Source organism: Nakaseomyces glabratus, chromosome M, assembly GCF_010111755.1.
Source record: "Nakaseomyces glabratus chromosome M, complete sequence".
Lineage (NCBI taxonomy): Eukaryota > Fungi > Ascomycota > Saccharomycetes > Saccharomycetales > Saccharomycetaceae > Nakaseomyces > Nakaseomyces glabratus.
Genome location: NC_088963.1, coordinates 832,609 through 859,201, shown reverse-complemented (window position 1 = coordinate 859,201; position 26,593 = coordinate 832,609). Strand labels below are relative to the sequence as shown.

Sequence of the window (26,593 nt, the reverse complement as noted above, 5' to 3'; positions counted from 1 at the left end):
CCATGGGGTATAAAATATTTTCTTTTACCCTTCAAAATAGAAAAAAATATTGCCTGTGGTCCACCACATACTTTTTTTTAGAATAAAACGTGGGGGGAGAATAAAATTTAAAAGTGAAAAGAGGAACGCGCAAAACTAATATATCATAGAAGTGATCTTTGAAATTACAGAACCTAGCTGTATCACATCACTCTAGACCTAGCAGAAGTCTTGCTAGACGTTGACCTCTCTGTATCATTAAAAATCTGTAAGAGCTGAGTAAGCGAGAGGGAAAAAAAATAAGTTAATCCTTCATACTTTTCTCTTTTTAACACTTAACCAAGTCAATGGCAGACAAGTGAACTGGGTGACATTGAGCACCAATGGATTGGTCGTACAAGTTGTAGAAGTTACCAGATAGACATTGGTAGAAGACATCGGAGTCACCTAGAGCCAAGTTACCTTGTGGGGTCAAAGACCAACCAGCAGCGTAGATGGCACCAGCTTGTGGTGGTGGACCATCGAATTGGAATTGTCTGTTGGCAACAATGGAACCAATTCTACCCTTTTCGTCAGTCAAGATACCACCCTTCAAGTTCATTTGTAGGGTACCGTCAACCTTACAGGAAACAGCACCAACTGGGTCCTTAGGGTCCTTGTTTTGTTGGACTTGGCCGTCAGCAATTTGAGAAGCAGCGCTGGCAGTCTTGGTAGCAGCTTGGACTTGACCGTCACCGATTTGGGAAGCAGCTTGGGTAGTCTTGGTGGTAGCTTGGATTTGACCGTCACCGATTTGAGAAACTGGAGCAGCTTGAGTCTTGGTGGTAGCTTGGATTTGACCGTCACCGATTTGAGAAACTGGGGCAGCTTGAGTCTTGGTAGCAGCTTGGATTTGACCGTCACCGATTTGAGAAACTGGAGCAGCTTGAGTCTTGGTAGCAGCTTGGATTTGACCATCACCGATTTGAGAAACTGGAGCAGCTTGAGTCTTGGTAGCGGCTTGGATTTGACCGTCACCGATTTGAGAAACTGGAGCAGCTTGAGTCTTGGTGGTAGCTTGGATTTGACCGTCACCGATTTGGGAAACTGGAGCAGCTTGAGTCTTGGTAGCGGCTTGGACTTGACCGTCACCGATTTGAGAGACAGCTCTCTTAGCGACAGAGGAAGAAGTGGCAATTGGTTGAACGGCAATACCGAAAGTAGAGGAGTAGTCAGTTAGACCACCCTTGTAAGTACCAGATGGGGTCAAAGTGGACCATGGGTTACCTGGAACGTAAGCGGCCAAACCGGAAGAGGCCAATAGAGCAGTGGCAGCGAGGGACTTCTTGTATTGCATTATAAGTATGGGAATATAAAGTTAATTTCTTTTTTTATTGGTTGATTTATGTATGAATTGTAATGACAGAATCGAAAACAGAAAATGAATTGAAATCAGAAAGAAAACCTTAGCTTTATATACTTTTTCTACCGAAGACTACAGAACTAGCCATCCATTTTTTTTTTTTTTCAGTTTCTTCACCCTTCCAAGGGTTGGGTGGATGTCCATGCCTTTGATCTTGATCCAGTTTTGAAATAGTTACTTATTTTAGTTACTTTCCTCAACCTTTGCAGTGCATCTTGCACCACTACAGCATGCAGCAATTATCGTGCTAGAAGAGCCAGAAGAGCAACAGGCAGGACTTCTCTCTTTGTAAAAGCCAGGACATCGGGTTCTCTTTCCTTTGTCCGCCCAGCCTAGTGCCAGGTTGGAACACAACCCTCAGCCTAGCTTCCCACACCTAACGCCTTCTAAAGCTGGGGACTGGCCCCCCACCAAAGTTCTGGTTCCCATTACCGCATGCACCGCAAAGTGGTTGTGTAGAACGGGGTAGGGTAGGAAGTGGAAGGAGGACCTTAGTAGGGATTGTGGGAAAAAGTCTCTCAGCAAAATGCCTGCAGCTCTTCTGTATGGTACATTTCCTTTCGAAGAATAGTAAGAGGTTTTTTTTCCCTCAGCTAAGACATTTGCTATCCCTACTACAACCTATTCTGAGGGATTCCATTCAGGGTTTTCTATTTCGGCATTTGCTCATATCTCTCTACATTTCTAAGACCCGGGCCATTACTATTCCTATTTTGGGAAGTTTAGTGCTTGACAAACTTGCTTCCCCTTGCCTCCCCACGCTTCTGCGGCTATTTTTGTTTTCTTCTTGTGATCTCTTCCGTCGAGCCTTCTTATTCTGTGCCCCCCCAAATCTCCGTGATAATTCTTTCTTCATGGGTTTCTGGTACAGGCGTTTTACTGTGATTGTACAATCATCTCTCAATGCTTTACACCTTCCGCCCTCCACCATTATTCTCAAATGAGATGTAAAATGGATATCCTCTGTAAATTTCTCAACTAGATATGCAGGCCTGCAGGAGGGGGAAGAACATAGCGGTTTATACGCCTCTTTTTTTCTTGTCTCCTGCGGGAATTGACTGTTCTTTCTCTCCCCTTCCCTAATCCCTTTTCAAAACTACTAAAAATAGTACTTAAGTACTTGTCTAAATTGCTTTTCTGCTGTCATTTGTTAGAGATCCATATGCAGCTCAAAAGAGAGAATTCGAAAAAACTTGAGCTTTGAACTTGATAGTGTGGGAAAGTTCTCTTTATGTCCATGTCTCTCAGAGAAAGTAAGGGGGAGGGAAATAGTTGTATCCTACATCCGAAAAGACAAAAGACTAGAAAATAGAAAAAAGAAAGGTTGCTGTATCGGTCTTCCTTTAAGGCTAAGAAATTGCCATAGCAGATTCAATAACACTACCATATTTAGTAGTGTAAGTGTCTTCACTTATTTTCATTTTTACTTTTTCTTTGCATCGTCTTCTACTTTCTCGTAGGAAGCTGACCCATCTTTATCTTGCTCTTCCTTCCTATCTGAGTAAAAAAATCGACACTTGGATTCCCAGATCGAGTAAAAATAAAAATAAAAAATACCAAAGGTCACTTTCTAAGATGACTAGTGGAAGAATACTGTGTAGAAAGGAAGATCTTAACACCCTATCCTCACATTATCATTCAGACAAAAAAGGACAAAAAAAATAAAATCAGAATTGGAAGCAAAAAAAATGGTATGCCACCCGCCCCCGTCCTACATTGTGTTATAACGAGGATTTAAGATTTAATTGTCCCCCTTGTAAATTACCCAATTTAGTAAAAATAAAATCAAAATCAAAATGGAAGTAAAAGATCTGAAATTCCAAAATTGGGAAACTTAAAAACAGAAGAAATTTTTTTTTTTGTGGAAAAAAAAAACAAATTTAACGATTTTTCCTAATTAGGAAGCCTAATGATCTGGCTTCATCAATTTTCCTACTCTGTGTAAGTTCCCCACAACCCACAACCCGCAAGGAGAGGTAACGTCTAATGGGATCTGCACTATTTTTCTTGGGGGGGGGGGGAGAGAAGCAATTGGTGTACAATATTTAGTGACAAACCATGTGACTGACATGCCTGTATCGTCTTCGTTTCCGTCCTCGGTTCGAGTCTTGCCATTTTTGTTTGCTTTTTCCTACTACTAGTAACTTGAGATTTAATCATCGACACTGTTACCAGATAGTATCAGACAATGTAACAAAAACGACGAAAAGAATACTCGGTTTCCGGTCTCTGTGTCGTACAGTGTGTTATACAACTAGGTGTAGAGGGCAATTTTGCTCTCCTACTTCAAGTTGTTACTTATCCGATATAGTGTAACGGCTATCACATCACGCTTTCACCGTGGAGACCGGGGTTCGACTCCCCGTATCGGAGTGATCAGCCAATTTCAAATTAAGTTGTTAACAACAATTAATTTTTTTTCGTGCAGCTCCGTCCGTAGCTCGTTGTTCATGATACCAACTGGTAAGCGGCTAATTAATTAAAAATCGAAATATCCTTCTTCTCTGGTGCGAGCCGCCAAATGGTTTTTGTTTTACAATCTCCGCTAGATCTCCGTTCTAAGGACATTTTTTAGTTTTGATATCTGCTAATTACTAATTAATTAGCGCCTTCCTAATGGTTTTTATCTCTTGCTTAAGTGATATATACGGGAGTTTCTAACAATAATTCACAGATCTTGTTGTCTTCTTCTTCTTTTTTTTATTTCGTTTACCCCAATTTTAAATAAGATATACATTCTATTTGTCATAGTTCGGCGTTTCAAAACAAAATAAATACTTTCCCTAGAAATGTTAGTACCAATCTGCACGCACTTGTCCAAGGACAATTTTTTTATCCCCTCATTATCCCCAATCTTTAGAAATAGCCGCTGAGTATCAATGTGAGTGAGGTGAAACAACAGATAAAAGGGGAGGAAGTTTTCATGGTGTTCCCCTCGATTTCTTTTGCCACCCTCACCATTTCTCCCATTCCCACCAATCCTATAAATACCGGGCACAATTTTATCTTTGTCTTTTATTTTTCTTTCACTTCCCCTCCTCTTCTTCTTTCCCAGTGAACCCAACAAATAATTTTTTTTATAACTTTGATGTATGCTCTATTATTGATTTTACTTAGAGTTAATTGACATATCCATTACTAACATCTTTTATTCGAATATTATACAACTCGGCATTAATTTGATTACACATCATGTGATATATATTCGCACGATTGACTTACCTTTTTTTTTTTTCATTTTGTGAATCTTCCTCCACTTCATTTTCATTTTTCTGTACGACGCCATAGTCGGATTTTTTTTTTTGAAATAATCATAATTTTTTCCAAAGAACTCTGGCAAAGTTTCGCGTACCTTAAGATACACTGAAATCCTTGTACAAAGAACGAGATATCAACTTGTATATTGTCTTTTTTTTCTTTCTGTTCTATGATTTTGCAATGTACCAACACCCATCGGGTGCCCAAATGAAAACACCAGAAACATTGCACGTCGGTTATCGTTTACACATTTAGCTATCCTTGCTAGATGATGTAAGAGATACTATTGATAATTGTAAACAGTTTGATCAACAATTTTCATCGTTTTTTTTATTTTCAACAATTGAATTACCCCATAGGAACTGATATATATATAAAAAAAAAACCAACTTGAATAAAAACAACATAACTTGTAAACTCCATTCGAATACGGACACGAAAGTATAGTTTAGCCGACACAACAACAAGCACAACAATTACATTACAAACTTGAATATCGAGTTCAATTGGATATTAATAACCAGAACCGGCGCTATTTGAAATACATACAACCGCCCTTTATGAAGAATAATACTAGATTCACACTTATAGTGGTGGGTGTACTATTCCATCTGCTATATCTGTGGTCCATTTTTGATATATATTTCATATCACCATTGGTCCACGGTATGGAACAGAAGATAAGTACCAATAATCCTCCAGCAAAGAGACTGTTTCTGATTGTAGGCGATGGTTTAAGAGCTGATACAACATTTGATAAGATTACCCATCCTGTGACCAAGAAGGCAGATTATTTAGCTCCTTTCATCAGATCATTGGTTCAAAATAATGCCACTTATGGTATCTCTCATACGAGAATGCCAACAGAATCCAGACCTGGACATGTGGCCATGATTGCAGGTTTCTATGAGGATGTTAGTGCAGTTACAAAAGGTTGGAAAGAAAACCCTGTGGACTTTGACAGTTTCTTTAATCAAACAGCTCACACATACTCCTTTGGTTCTCCAGATATACTACCAATGTTTAAAGATGGTGCATCAGACCCAAACAAAGTCGATGCCTGGATGTACGGACACGAATACGAGGATTTCACTCAATCTTCAATTGAGCTTGACGCCTACGTCTTCAGACATCTAGATCAATTGTTCAAAAATTCCTCCACTGATAAAGAATTGGATAAGCAAATTAGACAAGACGGTAACGCCTTTTTCCTGCATCTACTAGGTTGTGACACAGCAGGTCACTCTTACAGACCTTACTCTGCTGAATATTATGATAATGTGATCTATATTGACAAACAAGTTGAAAAATTGGTCAAACAAGTAGAAGAGTTTTTTGGTGACAACGACACAGCTTTCATTTTCACAGCAGACCATGGTATGAGTGCTTTTGGCTCCCATGGTGATGGACATCCAAACAATACACGGACACCGTTAGTGGCCTGGGGTGCAGGTCTAAATAGACCTGTACGTTTAGATACACCAGAATTCGATGAATACACCGAAAATTGGAACCTTGCTAATATCAAGAGAAACGATGTTAAACAAGCTGATATTGCCGCTTTAATGTCGTACCTGATTGGTACAAATTACCCAGCTAATTCCGTTGGTGAACTTCCTCTAGCGTACATCGAAGGTTCAGAAGGCCAGAAACTAGAAGCACTTTTGAATAACGCGGAAAGCATCCTCGAACAATACCGTGTAAAAGAAAATGAAGTTATAAACTCTCAATTTGTTTACAAAATATATCCAAAATTTGCCGAAAAGTCCCCCACAGAATATTTGAAAGAGATTAAAGAGCTTATCAAAAAGATTGAAAACGGAGAAGAATCACTAGAACCAGAGGCCATCAGGTTAACGGAAGAACTTATGAAAGTGACCCTAGAAGGTTTACATTATCTGACTACATACAATTGGAGATTCATTAGAACTATTGTAACTTTCGGTTTCTTAGGTTGGATTTGTTATTCATTTATGATTTTCTTGAAATTGTTTATCTTAAACAATAGCCAAACTACTCACCCATCAATTCTCAACATTTCTATTTTCACATCGCTAGGATTAATCCTAAACTATATTCTTTTCTATCAAAAATCACCTTTAAACTTCTACTTGTATTTGATATTCCCTCTATTTTTCTGGAGCAAGATATTCTCAAACACAGCTATTATACGTGATGGTGTCAATGAATTTTTTAAAGGCATCTCAAAAGCTGAGTCTGTTATAATTGGATTAACAATCATTTCTATTTATGAAGGTATCGTCTATGGGTTTTTCCACCGTTGGATCTTATCCCTAATTTTAGTTAGTTTTGCCTTCTATCCATTAGTTTGTGGTGTCACAGACTTGTTTACCAATTTATTATGGATACTAACAAGTGTTGGTCTTTCTAGTTTCACTCTACTGGATGCGGTAAAGATCGAAAACTTGCAACAAATCCAGGTTGCAGGTATCTTAATTGTATTAAGTTCAGCTTATGCTGTCATGCGGTTGTCTCAAGATATTTCCAAATACACCCAGCATCTTCTGTCTATCCAAATATTCTTAGTGAGTGGTATGTTACACTTCACTTCCAAGTCAGTTATATCATTACAGAAGAGAGAAGGTTTGCCAGCGTTTGCTCAGGTTGGTGGTTGGGCTATCCTAGTTATTTCCTTAACAATAATGCCTTTCTTGCATTACTTGAAGCCAAACAACAATTATCAAGTAAGATTACTAACCATCTATCTAACATTTGCCCCATCATTCATTATCTTATCCATATCTTTTGAAGCATTGTTTTATTTCATCTTCACTGCTTACATTGTTCAATGGCTACAAATTGAGAAAAATATCAAGGTTTTAAAGGATGAACAAAAGTCAGATAGTAATGGTATTCAGTTACTGAGAGTTGCAATCATTGGCTTCTTTTTACAACAGATAGCCTTTTTTGGAACTGGTAATGTGGCGTCAATTTCATCCTTTTCTTTGGATTCAGTGTACAGATTACTACCTGTGTTTGATCCATTCCCTATGGGTGCTCTATTAATGTTGAAACTTATTATCCCTTATGTCTTACTGTCATGCGGTCTTGGCATTATGAATATTCAACTGGATATCAAAGATTATACCATCTCTTCATTAATTATTTCTACGAGTGATATACTGTCATTGAACTTCTTCTACCTGTTAAAGACTGAAGGGTCATGGCTTGATATTGGTGTTACTATCTCAAACTACTGTCTAGCCATTCTGTCTTCTCTGTTCATGCTGATTCTGGAAATTGTAGGACATCAGCTATTGAAGAATGTCACAAGAGCTACTTCATCTCAAAAGAAAACGAACTAATGCATTATACATACATATTTATAAAGCCATTATAGAAAATGACTTGTGCATATAAAATAAACATTAACTCCACTAAAGCATTTACCATACCTTATGTATATACAACGTCTAAATTTCAGAAACAAATAGACATCTATGCTCGCAGTAAAACATACAGACTTCTTCAATCTTTAAGAAAACAAACGATTTTGTCTTACACGCATGAAATATATCCGCAAAGCTTATTAGCAAGCACCATCTTTTCTTAAGATTATATAAAATACCCATTTATCTTCAATATACTACACTTCATCTGTGGTAACTGTGAAGCATCATTCCTTTTCCGTTACAAAGTTAGGTAACGAAGTTGGGTAAATGCGGAGTTGCTTTAATTGTTAAATTTTGTAAATATCATTCCGTGGAACCACAGCTAACGGTGTCTTGTGAAAGGCAATTTAATTAATTTCCCATTGTTTTGTAATGTTTTTGCTTAATTATCCATTTAGATATTAAGTAGAATGTTTGCCTCTTTTCATGTCTTTTATTTGTAATTTGTCAGATATTTTTCATTATTGGTGAAGTAGGATGTTTTCATGGATTTAAGCAACGTAGAAAAGGTAAATATTATAGCAAGATTAACTTATCTTAGCAAGGGGACTGATATAAATATTGGGTCCTGCTAATATTTGTGATTTTTTTTGATTGCCACCAGGCGATTAATAACTATCTAATCCAAACATCACGAAATTACTGCACCTAAGGAGGTATATATATTAACGGAATTGGCAGTCAAATCCACATACTTTACGGGATGAGTTCAGAAGAGATATCACCGCTGCTTGGAAATAATCAGGCTAACAAAGCAATGCAATTAGGTGCCTCGCATTCTGATGAAGAAATCGATGAGTCTCATTATACCAACAGAGAGGGGACGGTGGAAGCTGCTTTATTAGAGTCATTTTTTGATGAGTCACACCCCATGCCAGTGAGCGCCGAATTAAAGCGAATACAGGAGAATCAGGCACGTCACATTCATTTGCCATGGTACCAGAAGCCCAGTACTTTCTTAATATGCTTATTGATTATGTTAATAGCCTTGGCTGAGACATTGTATATGACTCCGATAATCATTATTACCAAGGATAAAGTTTGCGAGAGCATATCCAATGGCCAGATTAAGGGAGAAGAAACTATATGCGATCCTATTAAAGTTCAAACCATTTTATCCGAGATTTCATCTATGACTATAATAATTTCTGGGGTGATCTCCACCTTCATGGCAGGCAAAATGGGTGAGCTATCAGACCGATTTGGAAGAGTGCATGTGTTTATATATATTGGCTTAATTCGGCTTCTAGGCAACGCTGCACACGTATATGCTCTATGGCCGTCAACTACATACTACAAATGGTTCATTATATTGGCAGGTTCCTTGAATTCCTTTAGTGGAGGTATGTACGCCATAATTGCAAATGCCAACAGCTATTTATCGGATATTGTGGAGCCAGAGAATCGTTCAGTGAGTTTTGGTAAAGTTACAAGTGCCTTGTTTGCAACCATGGGTGTTGGTTTTCTCTTAGCTTCTAATATTGTTACACTATTCCATGGCAATAATTTTGCACCAATCTACTTTGCCATAAGCTGCAGCTCATTATTTATTTTGTTGTGCTTATTTTTTATTAAGGAGACTCGCCATGAGGATTCTTTAAGGGACTCTCAAGAAGCGTTTGGAAGACGGATGGATAAGCATTTTGAGAGACTCATGGCAGACATTGAAAGTGCGGAGAGGCCTGGATTAGCTGGCAAGATTTACCTTTACGGTCACTATTACACTAACCAGGCACTTCATTTGCTCTCTCCACTCAAAACCCTATGGATACCAAGAGATTCTAATGGATCACTTAGGGGAAGACACACGGTAATTCTATTACTTGTGATAGACATCGCATATGTATGCTCTACCACTGCCTGTATGCCTCCACTCATTCTGCTAACCACATATAAATACAACTGGCAAACTGTCGAAATAGGCTACTTTGTTTCTTTCTCTGGAATCAGCAAGGCAGTTGTTCTATTGCTACTTTCGCCATACATCGTCGCTTGGCTAAAGAAAATATATACTGCATGTACAGACAAAGTGGACAACATTGATATGATTTGTATCAGAATATCCATGGTAGCCATTGTATTTGGCATATCCGCCATAATCTTCAAGACTGAGAGTGAAAGTTCCGTGATAGGATTTGCACTATTTCAAGCCTTCAGTGCCTTCCTGTCTCCAACTATTCAATCTACAGTGATAAAATACTGTCCCAAGGACAGAACTGGCCAGTGCTTCGGAGGCATGGCTCTGGTAAGATCATTAACCATGTTGGTGTTCCCACCATTGCTATTAAAGATTTACGGAGCAACTGTGGCAGGCTCTCCAGAAGTTTTCTTATGGATACCTATGATAGCCTCCATCATATCTGTCGTGCTGTCGCTCATGATAAAAACTCACTAACAAATTATATAAAATTATATATTCAACTTTACACTTCCCGGCACCCCATTGTCTTTCATTCTCTCCATTACTCATGCATTTGCCCATTGTCATCGAGTTGTAAAATGGTCCCCAGCTTTAATTTTTTCAAAAGCTGCGTAGAACCAATTTTCGAACAAAAAAAAACTTTTCAGTAGAAAAACCGGAAAGTCTACTGAGATTAAAGCATTCTTACAGCAATTGGAATACCAAGACTTAGCTCGGAAAGGTTATTAAACTATAAAGATTGGTAGCAGATAAATTGTGAATAGACAATAACTGCAAATTTAGTCTCAGTTTTCTTTAGCTGAAAGTGAGCTAACTCTGACTGATAATAGGATAATACGTTTTTGCCCAGAGAATTGTTCGAAATCTCTCCTTTTTTGTTTGCGAGAACTCTATTGAACAAACATTATTTATTACACCAATAGCTTATTGATTTTGAGCAGTCTTTATCATCCCTTGCGTGCCATAGAATTGCTATAAGCTAGTTATTCTTTGCTAAAAATTTCTCTGCTTTGTCACATTGGCTGTGAGAAATTTTACATCCCGTTGCTCTTCAAAGACTTAACACATTCTCCCACACATTAACCATTGTTGGAAAACAATCATCGATATTGACATTCCTCTCAATTGCTTTTGGTTATACCAATGTATGTGGATCCAAAGAAGAATAATGAAGTAAGGAAGCTTAGTATCCCTGACAAAGTTGTACCTGAAGCTGAAGAAAGTGAGCAATTAACGGAACAACAACAGCAGATGCAAATACTGGGAGAAAATTTTAAAGAAGTCGAGATTATGGATAGCGAATACGACAGAAGGAAACTCGAAGAAGAGAGTGCAGGACCTCCTGGTGACGAACCTATGGGTCAAGAAAACCATGAGCAGTTAGAAAACCACATTGATAAAGCTACAGAGTCCCAAATGAGTAAAGAACTTGTGGTGGAAGACGACCAGTACGACCAGGGGAGCCACAATATCGACTATGAGGCAAGAAACAAAGAGGAACATAACAATGGTACGAACCGGACCGATGGTGGACATACACAAGGTACTGAACAATCAAACGAACAACAAACAGAATCAAATCACGAACAACAGCAACAACAACGACTACAGCAAACAGAGCAGCACCAACAACACCAAATGGAAACGGTGAAGAAACCGCTCATATATGGGGCTAACACTTCAGGAAAGTACACCCTATCAGACTTCCAAATATTACGGACTTTAGGAACAGGTTCCTTTGGTAGAGTTCATTTAATTCGGTCAAATCATAATGGTAGATTTTACGCTTTGAAAGCGCTAAAGAAACACACAGTTGTAAAATTAAAACAAGTAGAGCATACCAACGACGAAAGAAGGATGTTATCGATAGTGTCCCATCCCTTCATCATTCGTATGTGGGGTACTTTCCAGGACTCACAACATGTTTTCATGGTTATGGACTACATCGAGGGTGGTGAGTTATTCTCCCTACTTAGGAAATCGCAAAGATTTCCCAACCCTGTAGCGAAATTTTATGCAGCCGAAGTATGCTTGGCATTGGAATATTTACACAGTAAAGAGATAATATACAGAGATTTGAAGCCAGAGAACATTCTACTTGACAAAAATGGTCATATAAAGATTACCGATTTCGGATTTGCTAAATATGTTCCGGATGTTACATACACACTATGTGGTACACCAGATTATATTGCTCCTGAAGTAGTAAGCACTAAGCCTTATAACAAATCTGTTGATTGGTGGAGTTTCGGTATTTTGATATACGAAATGTTGGCTGGGTATACACCATTTTATGATGCAAATACAATGAAAACTTACGAACACATTTTAAACTCGGAACTTAAGTTCCCTTCTTTCTTCCATCCAGATGTGCAAGATTTACTGTCTAAGTTAATCACCAGAGACTTGAGTAAACGTCTTGGTAACTTACAAAACGGCAGTGAGGATGTTAAGAACCATCCGTGGTTTAGCGAAGTTGTCTGGGAGAAACTGCTGGCGAGATACATAGAGACTCCATATGAACCTCCTATCCAACAGGGACAAGGTGATACTTCCCAGTTTGACAGGTACCCAGAAGAAGAAATAAACTACGGCGTACAAGGAGAGGATCCCTACGCTGATCTATTCAGAGAGTTTTAAAATATTGCCACACATACTCGCAAGCTGATGCCCCTGTCCCTCTCCAACCTCACCCTCTCCATTATTTTGCTACCTGAATAAAACAAAGAATCGACCTTTTATAGACAACCTATAAGTAATGACATAAAGTATATATATTACAGACCCTTTTATATTTCATAAGTTTGGCTTTTATACGCCGATTAGAACTCTCATAGCTGCACACAAATCCATCTGGGGAAGCAAGCTTTATACTGCACGGAACAATATCACCCATAACGACACTATGAGGAAGTTTCACCGAGATGCTGAAACTATAAAACTCGAGGCACTCAATAATAAGCAGGTCGATGAATTTACAACTACTTCAAACATACAACCGGTACAGCGCAGGAAGCCACCATTTATAACACAAAGCTTGTGAAACACCAGAACCGGGACTATGTCTAAAGTAGCGAGACAGTTGAAATTTCTGAATAAGATTAGCTCTACCACGACTGATGCACAAGTTATACTAAGCCCTGGGAAATACCAGCGGTTGTCACTAACATTTCAGACCAAGAACCACAATGGACACATGGGTGCGCGTAAGTTTTGGAAGGACTATTTGCCAACGATACAGTTTTACAACCCACAGCTCCGGATAGACGTCACTAGGATAAAGAACGAGAGCAAAACAGTGTCTGTGCCATGCACACTGCAAGCCATCGGTACAGATGGTAAAGTCGTCGAAGAGATAGATATGAGCAACAAGCATGCGCCAGAGATACTACAATCTTTACTGCAAAAATTAGACCATGAACGTGTCCCAGAATCGCAAATCATATCGGTGGGCACACAGTCGGCATAGATAGTGCACCATCGCTTCCAATCAAATTTAACTGGCAGGGAAAGAAACACTTCGCATTATTCTGTATATAAAATGGAATATATATTAACCAAATGTAAATAGCAAATCCAAGAATTAGCCACAGGCCACAACTCCACTTCTAAATCCCTATTATTGGCGAAAGCTGCACTTCTCGGGTCGACGAGCAAATCCCTTGAAAGAGCGAAAGTAGGTATATAAATAGCCAAAGTTCAAAAACGAAAGCTGTTTGCAAGAATAACCCTTCGTAAGCCTCTATAATATAAGGTAAGTGCTACAACTAGTTTCTGGTTGGTGGTTGACAGGGTTTTGCTTCACAGGACAAATAAGCGGTAGACTCTTCCAATTAGAGTAAAACAATCCGGAGACAACGGCTATTGGTAGGAGTAGAGGGCTCAAAAGCTTAACAGCAGACAATACCGGATGCCAGAACACGAGGAGCGCCATAGCCATGGCGTGAACAGATCGCTATCTCTTGGTAGTTCGATGAGGAGCTTGTTTAAGTCTCAGAGGTCTCGAGGCCCCAGTGATCGAGGTGCAAATGGGACCCCCGGGCCTGCGCAAAAAGTTGATATACGAGTGGACACAGCCAGTGCAAGCCGTGAGCATACACCGGTGGTACATAAAACCCCACAATCTGCCAATCCAGAGTTACAACAACCACGCCATCATCTGGGCTTGCCAAACATCTTGAAGTTAAACTTGACGCCTACTAATTCGAATCCACAATCCAAATCAGGGTCTCCTGTCAGCCAGAATACATCACAGGAATCTCTGATTACAGATACTGACATTGAAGTTGAGGACTATAGACCATCCAAGGACAGTCGTCGTACTGTGAGGAACGCCAGTCCCATGTCAAGTAATGGTAACTTGCCTATAAACGCAAACACTGTCATTGGCCCTGACACAAGCAGTAATAACATAGATTCGATGCTGGATGGTACTGGCTTGAGACCATTTTACGAAGAGGCAGACAGTTCCGATTATATTGAGAACTTACGAAGCTTTCCGCTACCGACTGGCCACTATGCCCCTGGATTTATTCAACCTCCGAAATCTCCCACAAGTTCAAGAGTACCAAGTAGGTCTAATAGCAGAAAGGGAAGAGAGCATGCTGGAACAGTTAGTGCTGCTCAGCTACCTAGATATAATGAAACCCCTGGAAAATGCATTTTAGATTTAGAGTATTTCAAACTTTATGAAGATGGTCACCATGTCCACACCCTGAAAGTGATGACTTCAGTAAACTCAGATGCGAATGGTAATAGCCATAACCATGCTTCGAAAAATGACGGTCATTTAGATCTACCAAAAGGTGATGACGGCTCAGTGGTTAGACAGAAGTCAAAATTCTCATTATCTGGGTTCTTCAAACCACATTCAAAGGAGGATATTGCTAACGCTGACGAAAAATTGAAATATGCTGTATCGTTATTACCAAGGAATAAAATCTGTTCAAAAGTTGAAACAGATAGAGATACGTTCGCTCCAGTCTTTACGAAGACCAGAAGCCACGTTCAAAGTGGAAGCGATGACAGTTCTGATGATGATGAAGAACTTGATGACCCATCGATTCCAAAAATTGTTAACAAGAATGCTGCTGTAGGGTCTCAGGAGTTAAAACTAATCAATAACTTATCTGAAAAGATTAGAATGGGGTTATCTACAGCAGCCAAGAACAAACACAATCAATCCAGTAAACATAGAACACCGTCTGGAGCCGGAGTCCAGGACGAAAACCAACCTGCTTTTGCTGATCTATACGGAAAATGTGTTGCAGTCGTAGGCCATGGGGCATACGGTGTTGTAAAAGTATGTGCTAGAACTAGGGATGAGAAGGATGATCTGCCGGCCACCAAAACTTATATGGACAGTAAAAAAATATACTTTGCTGTAAAGGAGCTGAAACCACGGCCATCAGACCCAATTGAGAAATTCAGTACTAGAATTACCTCTGAATTCATTATTGGGCACTCTTTGAGTCATTACTATGATAAAAATGGTGAACAATCTGCACCTAATATTTTGAGTATCATAGATTTGTTAGAATACAATGATACTTTTATTGAAGTCATGGAATTTTGTCCAGCTGGTGACTTATATAGCCTATTGACAGCAAGGAAGAATAAAATCGGAAAACCATTACACCCATTAGAAGCTGATTGTTTTATGAAACAGTTATTAAAAGGCATACAATTTATGCATGATCATGGTGTTGCACATTGTGATCTAAAACCAGAAAACATTCTTCTTCATCCGAACGGTTTATTGAAAATCTGTGATTTTGGTACTAGTTGTGTGTTCCAAACTGCATGGGAGAGACATGTACATTTCCAAACGGGCCTTCAAGGCTCTGAACCTTATGTTGCACCTGAGGAATACAACCCCAAAAAAGAATACGACCCAAGGCTAGTTGATTGTTGGAGTATCGGTATCGTGTATTGTACAATGATAATGGGCCATTATTTATGGAGAAATGCTGCCAGAGGAAAGGATTCTTTATATGACTCTTTTTATGAAGAAATGGCCTCCAAAAAGGAGTTCTATGTATTTGAAGAGCTTCGCCATATCAACCAAGAAATTAATAGATTGCGCAGAATAGCACTTTACCAAATTTTCCAACCAAACCCAGAAAAACGTATATCAATTGACAAACTACTCCAAACAGGTTGGATGAGACATACCAAATGCTGTGTCCCCTATAAAAACATACCAAGATAAAATCATATCGCTGGTTTTTAAAACATTAACTATTCCCCTCTGCATACATGTTCACGCCCTTGTTGTAATTAGTTGCACATAGACTTAAGAATCTATTATCACCATACATACTTATAAATATAATACATTCATTACATCATCCTCAATACTATAATATGAGCTGAAAATTAAGAACTATCAAATATTTCATCATTTATTTACACTAAAGATAGATATATATATATATGTACATGAATATGCTGAAAGAGTGTAATATAGTGGTTGTAAATTGCGGAATGTATGTGTTCAATCCAGAATTATCATTGCTTGGTCAACAGGTGCATTGTATCACAAACAGTGCATCAAATCTCATCCGGTATTTATAAAGCTTTGCTAGCTAATGAGCAGATCTTATTGAATCCCTTATCTTTTAAGGTTCTATCTACTACACCATCATTTGCCATGATTCTAGTACCCAATGGTTCCCCAGTATTCTTATTTATCAATACACAGGCGTTGTCGCCGAAACTTATCATAGAACCGTCTCTTCTATATTCGTTAGTTTGCTTAGTTCTGACCACTATGGCATGACAAATATCACCTTTTTTTACTCTATTTGTAGTAGCTGTACCAGTAATATTCTGAGTTAGTGGTCTGGCCTTCTGTATGACGCAAACAATCCTGTCTCCTACTCTACCTGGCGATTTAGGTGAACCCTTGCCAATAACCTTGATGCACTCGGCTAGTTGTGCTCCCGAGTTGTCAATAACTTTGATGATAGACTTCAGATAAATCATGGCCTGAATGTTTCTGTTATTTCAGCTTTGCCTGAGATTCTTCGATATTGCTTCGACATTCAGTAAAGAAATCATATTGCCAATTTATGGTGCTTCTTAATCGTCTTGATGATTAACGATGAACCGAGGATATCTTCGTACCTAAATACAAAAAGTGGTATTCTATATTATCATATTAACCAAGAAAGAATATTGGGCTTTGGAAGTATAAATATGTATTGTAACATTATTAAAGTAAAATGTGCATGCTAGAATATGTAATTGTTTTTTATAACCTCATTCTTGGCGACTAGGAAGACTATCTGATAGACTGAAGGTTGGATGATGGCAAAGAATTCTACAATGAAGAAATAATAGACGACAATAAAAACAGCAATCATGAAACTAGTGTTACAGAAGAGAAATCATGCTCAACATCTATATTAATACCAAAATATTTGATGTCTAGATAAAACAACAAAAAAAAAACAGAGTTGGAGACTACTGGCTTAGTTCTCCATTTTTCTTTAATTCTTCTCTGAGTGCTGTTTCAACATCATGCAGTCCCCAACGATCAAGGAGGTTGATCGTCAAGCACCCAAGAATAGCGTCATACAATCCTTGATATTTAAGAGCCTCATCCGAGAGATTACTGTGCCCACCATTACACATACATTTTAGAGATTTCTTGTCAAACTTTCCTGATGCTATCAATTGTTTAAGTTTGGATTCTAAGTCATGCTTGAAGGGTAGCTTACCCATAAGCATTGTGTACATAGTAACACCCAATGCCCAAATATCTGCACCAGGCCCCAACGGAGAAGGCTCAGGTACCAATAATTCAGGTGCAGCATATGGTAGAGACCCAATTAGAGATGATGGTGTCTTTGTGTTAGAATTCTCAACCGACAGAGAGAAATGCCTTTGAGCATCCAAAGAACAAGGATCGAATGCATTCACATTATCAAGAGGAGTTGCTGAGGGTGAAGATGGAAGCGATTCAACTGATACTGTGCTCATTTTCTGGGACTTTTTACTATTGTGAGATTCAAAAGATCTCCTTGACGCCTGCCTAGCTGTGAGGATTTCAAATGGAGTGTCATCATGAATAACATTTCTGTCAGTCACAATCTTCATGAATTTAGATGGAGGTTGAGAAGTGCTGTTAGAATCCGAATGCACATGTGGCAATGATGGCTCTGGCTGTGGCAGTTGCTGTACAGCCAGAAATTGTTGCGGCTGTGAAAACGATGCAGAATTTGACTGAAGTTGTAATTGAGGAGTTAATTGCGAACTCAATTGCGAATGTTGAGAATTTAATTGAGAAACCTCCCTATAGATAGGCTTTGGCGAAGCCTCAAATGAAAGCGGCATATATGATTCCTCTCTGATAATTCCTGAGTTGTTCTTCTCCTCATCTATTAAGGTATCATACCGACTACGGTAAGAACCAAATCTGCAGCTCATACCAAAATCACATAAGAAAATTGTCCAATTTTTATGTTGTCTACCTTTCTTCAGTAAACAATTTTCAAGCTTGATATCACCATGAACCGTGGAGTTTGAATGCATATATTTTAGAGCTGATATTAGCTGCAACATCAGGAACATAGTCAACTTAATCCTTTCATCTACCGGGATCTGATTATTCTTTCTATCCTCCCATGAAAGCACTAAATCATATAATGTACCATCTTTTACTCTTTCTGTTAAACAATACATGGCATAATCACTGATCAATTTCCAATCCAATAAAGGCAATATATACATATGATGCATTTCTTTCCAAACATTAACCTCCCTGATGACATTTCTCTTCACCTTTTGGTTATCTTTGAATCTTACAATTTTCATTGCTCTTTGTGCTCCAGATTGTATGTCAACGCATTCTCTTATCATACCCCATGCACCGAAGCCAATAACTTTTCCTAATTTGTGTCCCATAATAAACAACCCTTTGTCATCAGGTCGAAACCCTCCACTACTAGCCATTGATGCCACAGAAGGAGAAAATGAACTCAAGAACTGTGATGCCAATGACCCATGTCTGGACCGCATACTTGGCTTTTGAATCGAGGACGCACTCTTAGAATTTGTGATCATTACCTTTTTTAACAAGGACATGATAAGTCTTGAATCCTTATCGGGGGCAAGTTTTATTATCTGCTTCTTCCTCTGTGAGTATGGTAATGTTAGAAAGTCCTTTGGTAGTTTCCTAATTAAGTCCATCATCTGGTCAGAGTCTAATTTTAAATCACCAACAGATGAACTCAAGTTATGCTGTAAATTTAGTGATGATGAATCGGAATTTGCGGTAGATTGACCAGATGATCCCTTTCTTACAGGTATTGTTGATGGTAGTGATGATTTATGAATAGGAAGAAAACTATTCACATTCTTAAGGGCTGACATACCCATGCTATCAATAGCACCAAAAGTCGACGCTGGTTTTCCAAGAAAGTTCATGTACGATCGCCTATCCTCCAATGTTGATGTAGGCATTCTTGATGAGTTTTTACTTGGGAGTGGTATAGGCTCAACCTGAGCATGCGAATTACTAAAAATTGCGGATGTATTAGGACTTAAACTATCTTCTCTAATATCATCGTCAGATAATGCCTCAGGAATAACTGATGAACTTCTATTTGTCATTATACGTGGCTCACTATCATAATCGTTTACCCATGTCGCTAATCTGGGTGTTTGACTTCTTTCTTGCGTTGGAGATCTAACTTTATTTGAAAGAATCATAGATGCTTCCTTCATCAACTGGCCTTGTAACATACTATCTTCTCTTTGTAAATCTTCCATTGTTTGTACTTGCTTTTCTTCATCCACCCAATTTTCTATCAACTGACCATAATTCAAGTTGGGTATATATTCATCGTGCATGCCTCTCGTTTCATTACCACCAAGAGCAGATTCATCAATCGGGAATTCCATTTCAAAGTTAGCATTTTGTTCGAAAATATAATTATTTCTTGATTCATTAGTGAGATCCGAAACTAGGCCCAGTTTATTTTTTCTCATGCCCTCATAATAATCAGGTACAAGACCATTAATATGTCGATATTGATAATTTTCATCGGTATATCTACCAAAATGCCGTACTGAATCTGCTTCATTAAATCTGTTTGAAACTATTTCATCCGAATCTCTTTCTTCATCTGTAGAGTCTTTATCCGATTTTACAAGGGTACTTCTAGAAGCCAGCTCCTTTTCCAGTTTGTAAATCTTTGTGGGCTGAAAGTATAGAGAATCCTCATTTGTACTACTTTCCCTCCTCCTGGGGGGACAGTCAATTCCTTTACTTCTACTAACTTTTATTTCTTCATCCTTGCCACTTGATATATCGCTTGAATACCTTTCCGACCGTACTCTCCGTTGACCGTACATTGAAGAAACAGCTAGAACCTTAAAATGCAGCAAAAATTATATAACAACAATAACAGGGCCTTGGTTTCAACTTTGCTATCAACAGAGTTTCTATTTGTAAATGATGCAGTATTAATCTCTTAATAATGTGGATCTTCCAACCTGTAACGGGCCACTTTAGTTGCTGTTTTAGATTCACAACTAAAATATTACTCAAAATCACTGATGAGATCCTTAAACAGAATTAAAACGTACAAAACAAACTATCATCCTCTATTATTAGTTCAGGACTAATTCAACTTTACCCGCTTAGTTTGACTCTATGCCTTGGATTGCTCCGAAATGATAGATGTACGTGCTCTTGATATCGTTTGATATTTTTGATATCACTCTATTGAGTTTGTCTCACAATGAAAGTACTATAGCACTACTCCTTTATCGAACAGTCTTGTTATAAAATCTCAGTCCACTATTTTGTGACAACTCTTATCAGATCGGGTTTAATAATATGAATAACCAAATCTTTTAACTTCGCAGACTCTGTAATTTACGAAGTTGCCCTCAGAAAGTCAAATACCGTACTCTAATGTTCCCGCCTTTGTAATAAGTCAGATTTGTATGTCACAGTCATCTGATATGACCGCTATTACCGCTCAGGCCGATGACTTTCCCGTTATATCGCTTCCAGTTTTCCAAGCGCCAGTTGGAGTTCCCAAGAAACTCCCCTCAAAACAAGATTTGGCAGAATCGAGGTATTATGTATTACGTATATAGTGATACTTATATAAATCGCTTCTATTCAACATATGTAGTGATTAAAGTTTGATTGATGTACAGAGCGTAGCAGTATTTTGACCCCATGTAATGATCCTATACAAATCCCGCTTCCTTAAGTTGGGAAAAGAGTTCTTTATCAATGTATTTCTGTAAGGTGGGCCCATCATTGGACATGAATCCATCGTTGGATATCCCTTTACGGCGTCTGGTCTTCATTACAAAATCTCTACTCAAACTGGAGGTTGGCGCTGGTTTCAGCTTAGGGATAGGTGCATCTTCATCCATTACATCACCTGGGACTTTTCTCCAGATGTCATTCCATTGATGTGATTGGATGATCGCATTGCCCTCGGAGGATAGCCTGATATCTGTCTCGAGACCAAAAGACTCGATTACAGGTACCTGGGTTTTCACTTCTATCAAAGGTGTACCTGGAATGGTCTCCGTTGCATAAATATAGGCACTTCTGCGTTTCTTTAGCACTTCTTCCAAAACGGGGTAATACACTTTTTTCATAATAATGTCCATTTCATAGATTGGCTCCACTACAATAGGTTTAGCAGTGAGTAAGGCCACATTACATGCTTTTCTCATTAGTGGAATCAATTGTACACCAATTATACCAACATCCAAAGAGTCCAAATTAACACGCCCGCTCATTTCAAACTTCAAAATCCGAAATTTAACTCCATGGATAGCTTCTTCCATCAAGGGCCCTTCGCGAACAGCCCAATAGAACCCTTGCAAGACCTGTTCTCTGAAATGCTGTAAAAGATTCTTGTCAGTTTCGTCAGGTAACGTATCATCTACAAGTATCGAAGTGTGAAAAAACGCCCATATGTTTCTTGCCGCTAAAGAATCCCATCCGTAATCCCGTCTAAGAACCTTAGCCATCTCTCTTAAACCCTTCTTATCTCCTAGAAGTTCTACATCAAGTTTCTTCTTACTTATATCTTGAACAATCTTCTTGTCCAAAGGCTCTGCACAAACTGTTAGCGATATATTGTGATTAGAAGACTCCACCGGTATGGCCGCAAATGACTCCCCTTGACAACTTTCAGCAAATACAGTAACTGGATCCGAGATTTTAACCTCAATTCCACCATAAACATTCCTTAAATCATGCATTAAGCAATCAAAATAAAGTTCACCATTACCTAGCAAAACATGCTCTCCAGACTCCTCCACTTTGACGTGTAATCCGGGATAGTATCTATTAGTTTTTTCCAGACCACTCAGTAGTTTTGGTAATTCCTTTGGATTAAGTGGTGCGATGATAACTTTGAATACAGGCCTACCTATGTAATTTATAGCTTGAAATAACGGTAGACCAGCAGATTCTATATTGTTGCTACACAAGGTAGCAGATTTGACAAAACTTTTAGAGATACCTTTTAACAAGACTAGTTGCCCTTCAGAAGCTGATGGAACAGGGTAGCAAAACCTACCGCCCAACAAGGAAATCGCTTCAATGACATGCTGCGATCCTTCTTCTAACATTTCTTCATCAATAAACTTCACTCCAGAGTCAGATATATTACTAACGGGGACAATTACTGAAATTTTGTCTCCTACAGCAATATTTCCATGATATACTTTTACCAAGGTCCACTCACTGTCTCCTATACTCATGTTTTTGACTGCATGTGCTAAAAATTGTCTGGAAGATGTATTCTGTACCCCATTTTCTAATAGATTCACTTGTTTTTGATAATAATTACCTGAGCCAGAACATGAAGTTAAAGAAGAGATTAAAGCCTTTTGGTCTGGAAATATCTTAGTGAATACTACCTTTAATAAAGGTTGCGGATCATTGGCCATTTCATCCTCAGTAAGTGATACCCCAAAGTTTTTCTTGAGTGTTTTAGATACCACATCCACTTCCCTTGATAATGTGTGAGTAAATATCTTGTAGATTGGGTTCAAGATAAAAGTTACAAATGTCGCTTCATGGTTTTTATCATTTAGTGTTCTTGGGTGGAAAACGCCTCTATCGTAGTAGTTATTCCTCCAAACTCTTTTGACAAATTCATTCAGTTTTGGACCAGCCAGAACCTTACCATAACATTTCGATACAAATTGTTCTATTGAGAAAATTATCCCAAATTTGGCGGATGCAAATAAAATATTATTATTTTCTGGTGTAAACATGCTATCTTTTGTAGCTCCTTGGATATTCAACACAAGCTCCTGCAGTTTCATGTATGCCTCAGTAGGCGGTAACATAAGTTCAAGTACCAGTCGATCAATCTTGTTAATCAAGAATACCATTGATAGTCCCCTCTTTTGACATTCTTTGATTATATACCGTGTAGTGGAGCTAATGCCTTCGATGATATCGATACACACTAGTGCAGTATCCGAAACAGACATTGCCACAGCTACCTCATCAATAAAATCCACATGCCCGGGTGTATCCAGTAAATTTATAACATGTGACTTATCTTGCATATCTGTAGCAAGGAAAGTCATTCCATTTAGCTTCAAAGTCATTCCTCTTTCTATTTCTTGTCTAGTATTATCCATATAACGCAATTGCTTCCAACCAAGTCTAATATTTTTAGTAATGCAGTTCAGTCTATCATAATTGTTAAGTACGAATATGTCGGCAATTGATGTCTTACCCGAATGTAAGGGTCCTAAAATGCATACAGTTCGTATTCTTTCTGGCACTTTCATCATCTGCATCATATACTCTCTATCAAATTGCGCCCTAGGAATATTCTTTTTTAATCTAATAAAAACACCCTCTTTGCTGTGAGATTCCCCAGTATCACCACTTTCGACAATAGGCTCATTTGCGTCTCTATCTTCATATTCCATCAGCACTTCAACTTGATCACCATAAGTATGTCTAAGAGACTCTAAAGCGAGGTTCTCGTCGTCAAAATCGGCATCTAGATCACTCATATAATCGTCATCTTCCTCGTTTATCTCATTATCACTATGATTGCTTCCTTCACCATTGGTACCTATGCTCTCGGTCTCTTCTTTCTTAACCTCAATTTCTTCCCCCAGTTCCAACTCATCACCAATGGGATTACCAAACTCGTCAAAATCCATTGCCTTCAATAGTTCCTATAGCTCTACCAATCTCCACCTCTCAACCATCACAAAGTGCATATTCTTATAAAGCTCATCTCATCTTTATTATTATTTTAAATTTGTCAAAATTTCAAAATTTCAGGTTAAAGGGCCACGAAGGCTGAAAAAATGTCAGAATATGAAGATGAGCATGAAGTATTGAAATTATAAGTTCACAAATACATAGTCTGTATTTGGAAATCAAGTGTATGGAGGTTGAATTTATCTGAATCTATACTTACATATTAGACGGAGGAAAGCAACAGGTTTTTTTAGAGGTGTTCTTTTCCTGAGCTTTGGATGGTTACTTCATAAGCTCTCACAAGAAAAAAGGATAACCGATAATGATACAGGAATATACTTTGATCCCGGAGAATATCCGGGAGAATATCCGTGAAAATATGCCTAACTTGGATCCTCATGAAATATTTGAAAATTTACACCACTATGTTCAAGAGGATGAAGTTACCGATGAACCCGAGGAAGTAGAACATTTCAATTATAAACAAGAACTAGATAAGTCCCTGCTGTCACGGAACTCTGTGATAGGTTTAGGGTTTGGCTTAATGAGTCCCGTACTGGGTATGTGCACTAGTATGGGTATTGGTATGCTTAATGGTGGGCCCTTGTCCATCATGCTTGGGTTTTTTATTAGCGGAATACTAATATGGTTCTCATCCTTATCTCTTGGAGAGATTGTTTCAAAGTTTCCAATGGAGTTGCATGTTGGGAGTGCTATGATTGCACCACCTCGTCTAAAACTGATCTGCTCTTGGTTTACTGGCTGGCTAATGTTGATCGGTAACTGGACGATGAGTACAAGCATAACATTCGCCGGCGCCCAGCTAACTATATCATTAATATTGATGGCCAACAACGAATTAATATCAGAGACACATCTTATTCTATTCACTGTGATTGTGTTCTACATGGTAGTTACTCTAGTGGGCCTTGTTAACTTAAAGTTTGCAAGATTCATCGAGATAATCAACAAAGTTTGTGTTTATTGGATTATCTATGCCATCATTTTCATTGATATTTTGCTTCTTATTTTTCACAAGGGTAAATTTAGATCATTGAAGTACGCTTTATTTCATTTTGACAATAGCATGTCCGGATATTCTAGTGCATTCCTTTCATTTCTAATTGGTTTTCAACAATCTAACTTTACATTACAAGGGTTTAGTATGCTTCCAGCTTTAGCTGACGAAGTTAAAAAACCTGAAAAAGATATCCCAAGGGGTATGTCAACCGCTGTCTTGCTTTCAACGTTCTCCGGCCTAATATTCTTACTTCCTATCATGTTAATCCTACCGGATATCGAGACCATATTTTCAAATCATAAGGTACTCCCAATTGTAACTATATTCACAAAATCTACACATTCGATGGTGGTTTCCGTATTCTTGGTCCTTTTGATTTTAGGTAACTTATTTTTCTCTGGGATTGGCTCCATCACAACATCTTCTCGTGCTGTTTATAGTTTTAGTCGTGATCATGCCATTCCACGTTATGATTTATGGACTTTTGTTCCTCCTGACTCCCAGTCAAGAGTTCCAAAATATTCTATCTTATTGAGTATGGGAATATCATACTTTCTAGGTTTACTAGCACTAATCTCAACAGCCGCTTTTAACGCTTTTATCGGTGCAGCTGTGCTATGTCTATGTTCTGCAACATTCATTCCATTGGTATTAGTCTTATGCACTGGAAGAAGATCAATAAAACACGCACCTGTAAAAATACGATACAAATTTGGTTGGTTCATCAACATTGCTTCTGTACTGTGGCTATTATTAGTAATGGTTAGCGTATGCTTTCCAACTCAACTTCCTGTCACAGTAAAAGGCATGAATTACGCCATCGTAGTTTATGTTTTATGCTTAATAGGTATAACTATCCTTTATTTCAAATGGGGTAAATACAATTTTAGATTACCTCTTTCAGATGATGCGAAGAATAACCCTTTTAGTTTGGAAGCGCAATTCCCAACAACAAAAGAAGATAACGAATACGAACATAGTGGTTCGAATGCCAAAACTGCAAATCTACCAGAAGGACAAGCAAGCCCAGTCGAGAATCCATTTATTGGGGAACATGAAAATAGCCAAACAGATATTGATTTTGATGTTGTATCAGTTGATCTACAAGATGCAATAGAGGAAAGAGATACTAGGTTAGAGGGCCAAACTAGAAATGATACGAACTGAACTCCTAATATTAAAACCTATTCACTAAATCAAGAAGTTTTTATATGTTGAGGGTATAAATGAGGTAGAATTTTCGCATATCATTTAAATTATCACATAAATACATTCACTAAAAATACATAATGCAACCATAAAAGAAAATGCATATTTTATTTAATAATTGTTTCTTATCACCACCCATAATATGAATCCACAGAATCCTTGGGTG

The 26,593-nt window shown here is 38.3% G+C and overlaps 10 protein-coding genes and 1 non-coding gene across 11 annotated transcripts; 7 read left to right on the top strand and 4 right to left on the bottom strand.

Annotated features, from left to right (window-relative positions):
* Positions 1 to 307: 307 nt before the first annotated feature.
* On the bottom strand, positions 308 to 1,315 carry PIR3 (the record flags this gene model as incomplete). The annotated part of the gene is made up of 1 exon (XM_449714.1): positions 308 to 1,315. One exon carries the CDS (start codon positions 1,313 to 1,315, stop codon positions 308 to 310), a length of 1,008 nt encoding a protein of 335 aa, XP_449714.1.
* A 2,367-nt stretch (positions 1,316 to 3,682) lies between these two features.
* On the top strand, positions 3,683 to 3,754 carry tE(UUC)9. The gene has a single exon. It is a non-coding gene; the product is annotated as a tRNA-Glu (tRNA).
* Positions 3,755 to 5,199: 1,445 nt separating this feature from the next.
* On the top strand, positions 5,200 to 7,965 carry MCD4 (mannose-ethanolamine phosphotransferase MCD4; the record flags this gene model as incomplete). The annotated part of the gene is made up of 1 exon (XM_449713.1): positions 5,200 to 7,965. One exon carries the CDS (start codon positions 5,200 to 5,202, stop codon positions 7,963 to 7,965), a length of 2,766 nt encoding a protein of 921 aa, XP_449713.1.
* Positions 7,966 to 8,755: 790 nt separating this feature from the next.
* Positions 8,756 to 10,447, top strand: GVI51_M08371 (uncharacterized protein; the record flags this gene model as incomplete). Its single annotated transcript, XM_449712.2, has 1 exon — positions 8,756 to 10,447. One exon carries the CDS (start codon positions 8,756 to 8,758, stop codon positions 10,445 to 10,447), a length of 1,692 nt encoding a protein of 563 aa, XP_449712.2.
* Positions 10,448 to 11,116: 669 nt separating this feature from the next.
* Positions 11,117 to 12,613, top strand: TPK3 (cAMP-dependent protein kinase catalytic subunit TPK3; the record flags this gene model as incomplete). The annotated part of the gene is made up of 1 exon (XM_449711.2): positions 11,117 to 12,613. The coding sequence occupies one exon, from the start codon at positions 11,117 to 11,119 to the stop codon at positions 12,611 to 12,613; it is 1,497 nt and encodes a 498-aa protein (XP_449711.2).
* A 421-nt stretch (positions 12,614 to 13,034) lies between these two features.
* On the top strand, positions 13,035 to 13,442 carry MRP49 (mitochondrial 54S ribosomal protein mL61; the record flags this gene model as incomplete). Its single annotated transcript, XM_449710.1, has 1 exon — positions 13,035 to 13,442. The coding sequence occupies one exon, from the start codon at positions 13,035 to 13,037 to the stop codon at positions 13,440 to 13,442; it is 408 nt and encodes a 135-aa protein (XP_449710.1).
* A 441-nt stretch (positions 13,443 to 13,883) lies between these two features.
* KKQ8 (putative serine/threonine protein kinase KKQ8) lies at positions 13,884 to 16,184 on the top strand (the record flags this gene model as incomplete). Its single annotated transcript, XM_449709.1, has 1 exon — positions 13,884 to 16,184. One exon carries the CDS (start codon positions 13,884 to 13,886, stop codon positions 16,182 to 16,184), a length of 2,301 nt encoding a protein of 766 aa, XP_449709.1.
* A 359-nt stretch (positions 16,185 to 16,543) lies between these two features.
* Positions 16,544 to 16,960, bottom strand: MRPL38 (mitochondrial 54S ribosomal protein uL14m; the record flags this gene model as incomplete). Its single annotated transcript, XM_449708.1, has 1 exon — positions 16,544 to 16,960. The coding sequence occupies one exon, from the start codon at positions 16,958 to 16,960 to the stop codon at positions 16,544 to 16,546; it is 417 nt and encodes a 138-aa protein (XP_449708.1).
* Positions 16,961 to 17,440: 480 nt separating this feature from the next.
* NNK1 (protein kinase NNK1) lies at positions 17,441 to 20,335 on the bottom strand (the record flags this gene model as incomplete). The annotated part of the gene is made up of 1 exon (XM_449707.1): positions 17,441 to 20,335. The coding sequence occupies one exon, from the start codon at positions 20,333 to 20,335 to the stop codon at positions 17,441 to 17,443; it is 2,895 nt and encodes a 964-aa protein (XP_449707.1).
* Positions 20,336 to 21,184: 849 nt separating this feature from the next.
* On the bottom strand, positions 21,185 to 24,154 carry SNU114 (U5 snRNP GTPase SNU114; the record flags this gene model as incomplete). The annotated part of the gene is made up of 1 exon (XM_449706.1): positions 21,185 to 24,154. One exon carries the CDS (start codon positions 24,152 to 24,154, stop codon positions 21,185 to 21,187), a length of 2,970 nt encoding a protein of 989 aa, XP_449706.1.
* Positions 24,155 to 24,519: 365 nt separating this feature from the next.
* TPO5 (Tpo5p) lies at positions 24,520 to 26,385 on the top strand (the record flags this gene model as incomplete). Its single annotated transcript, XM_449705.1, has 1 exon — positions 24,520 to 26,385. The coding sequence occupies one exon, from the start codon at positions 24,520 to 24,522 to the stop codon at positions 26,383 to 26,385; it is 1,866 nt and encodes a 621-aa protein (XP_449705.1).
* Between the last annotated feature and the right edge of the window lie 208 nt (positions 26,386 to 26,593).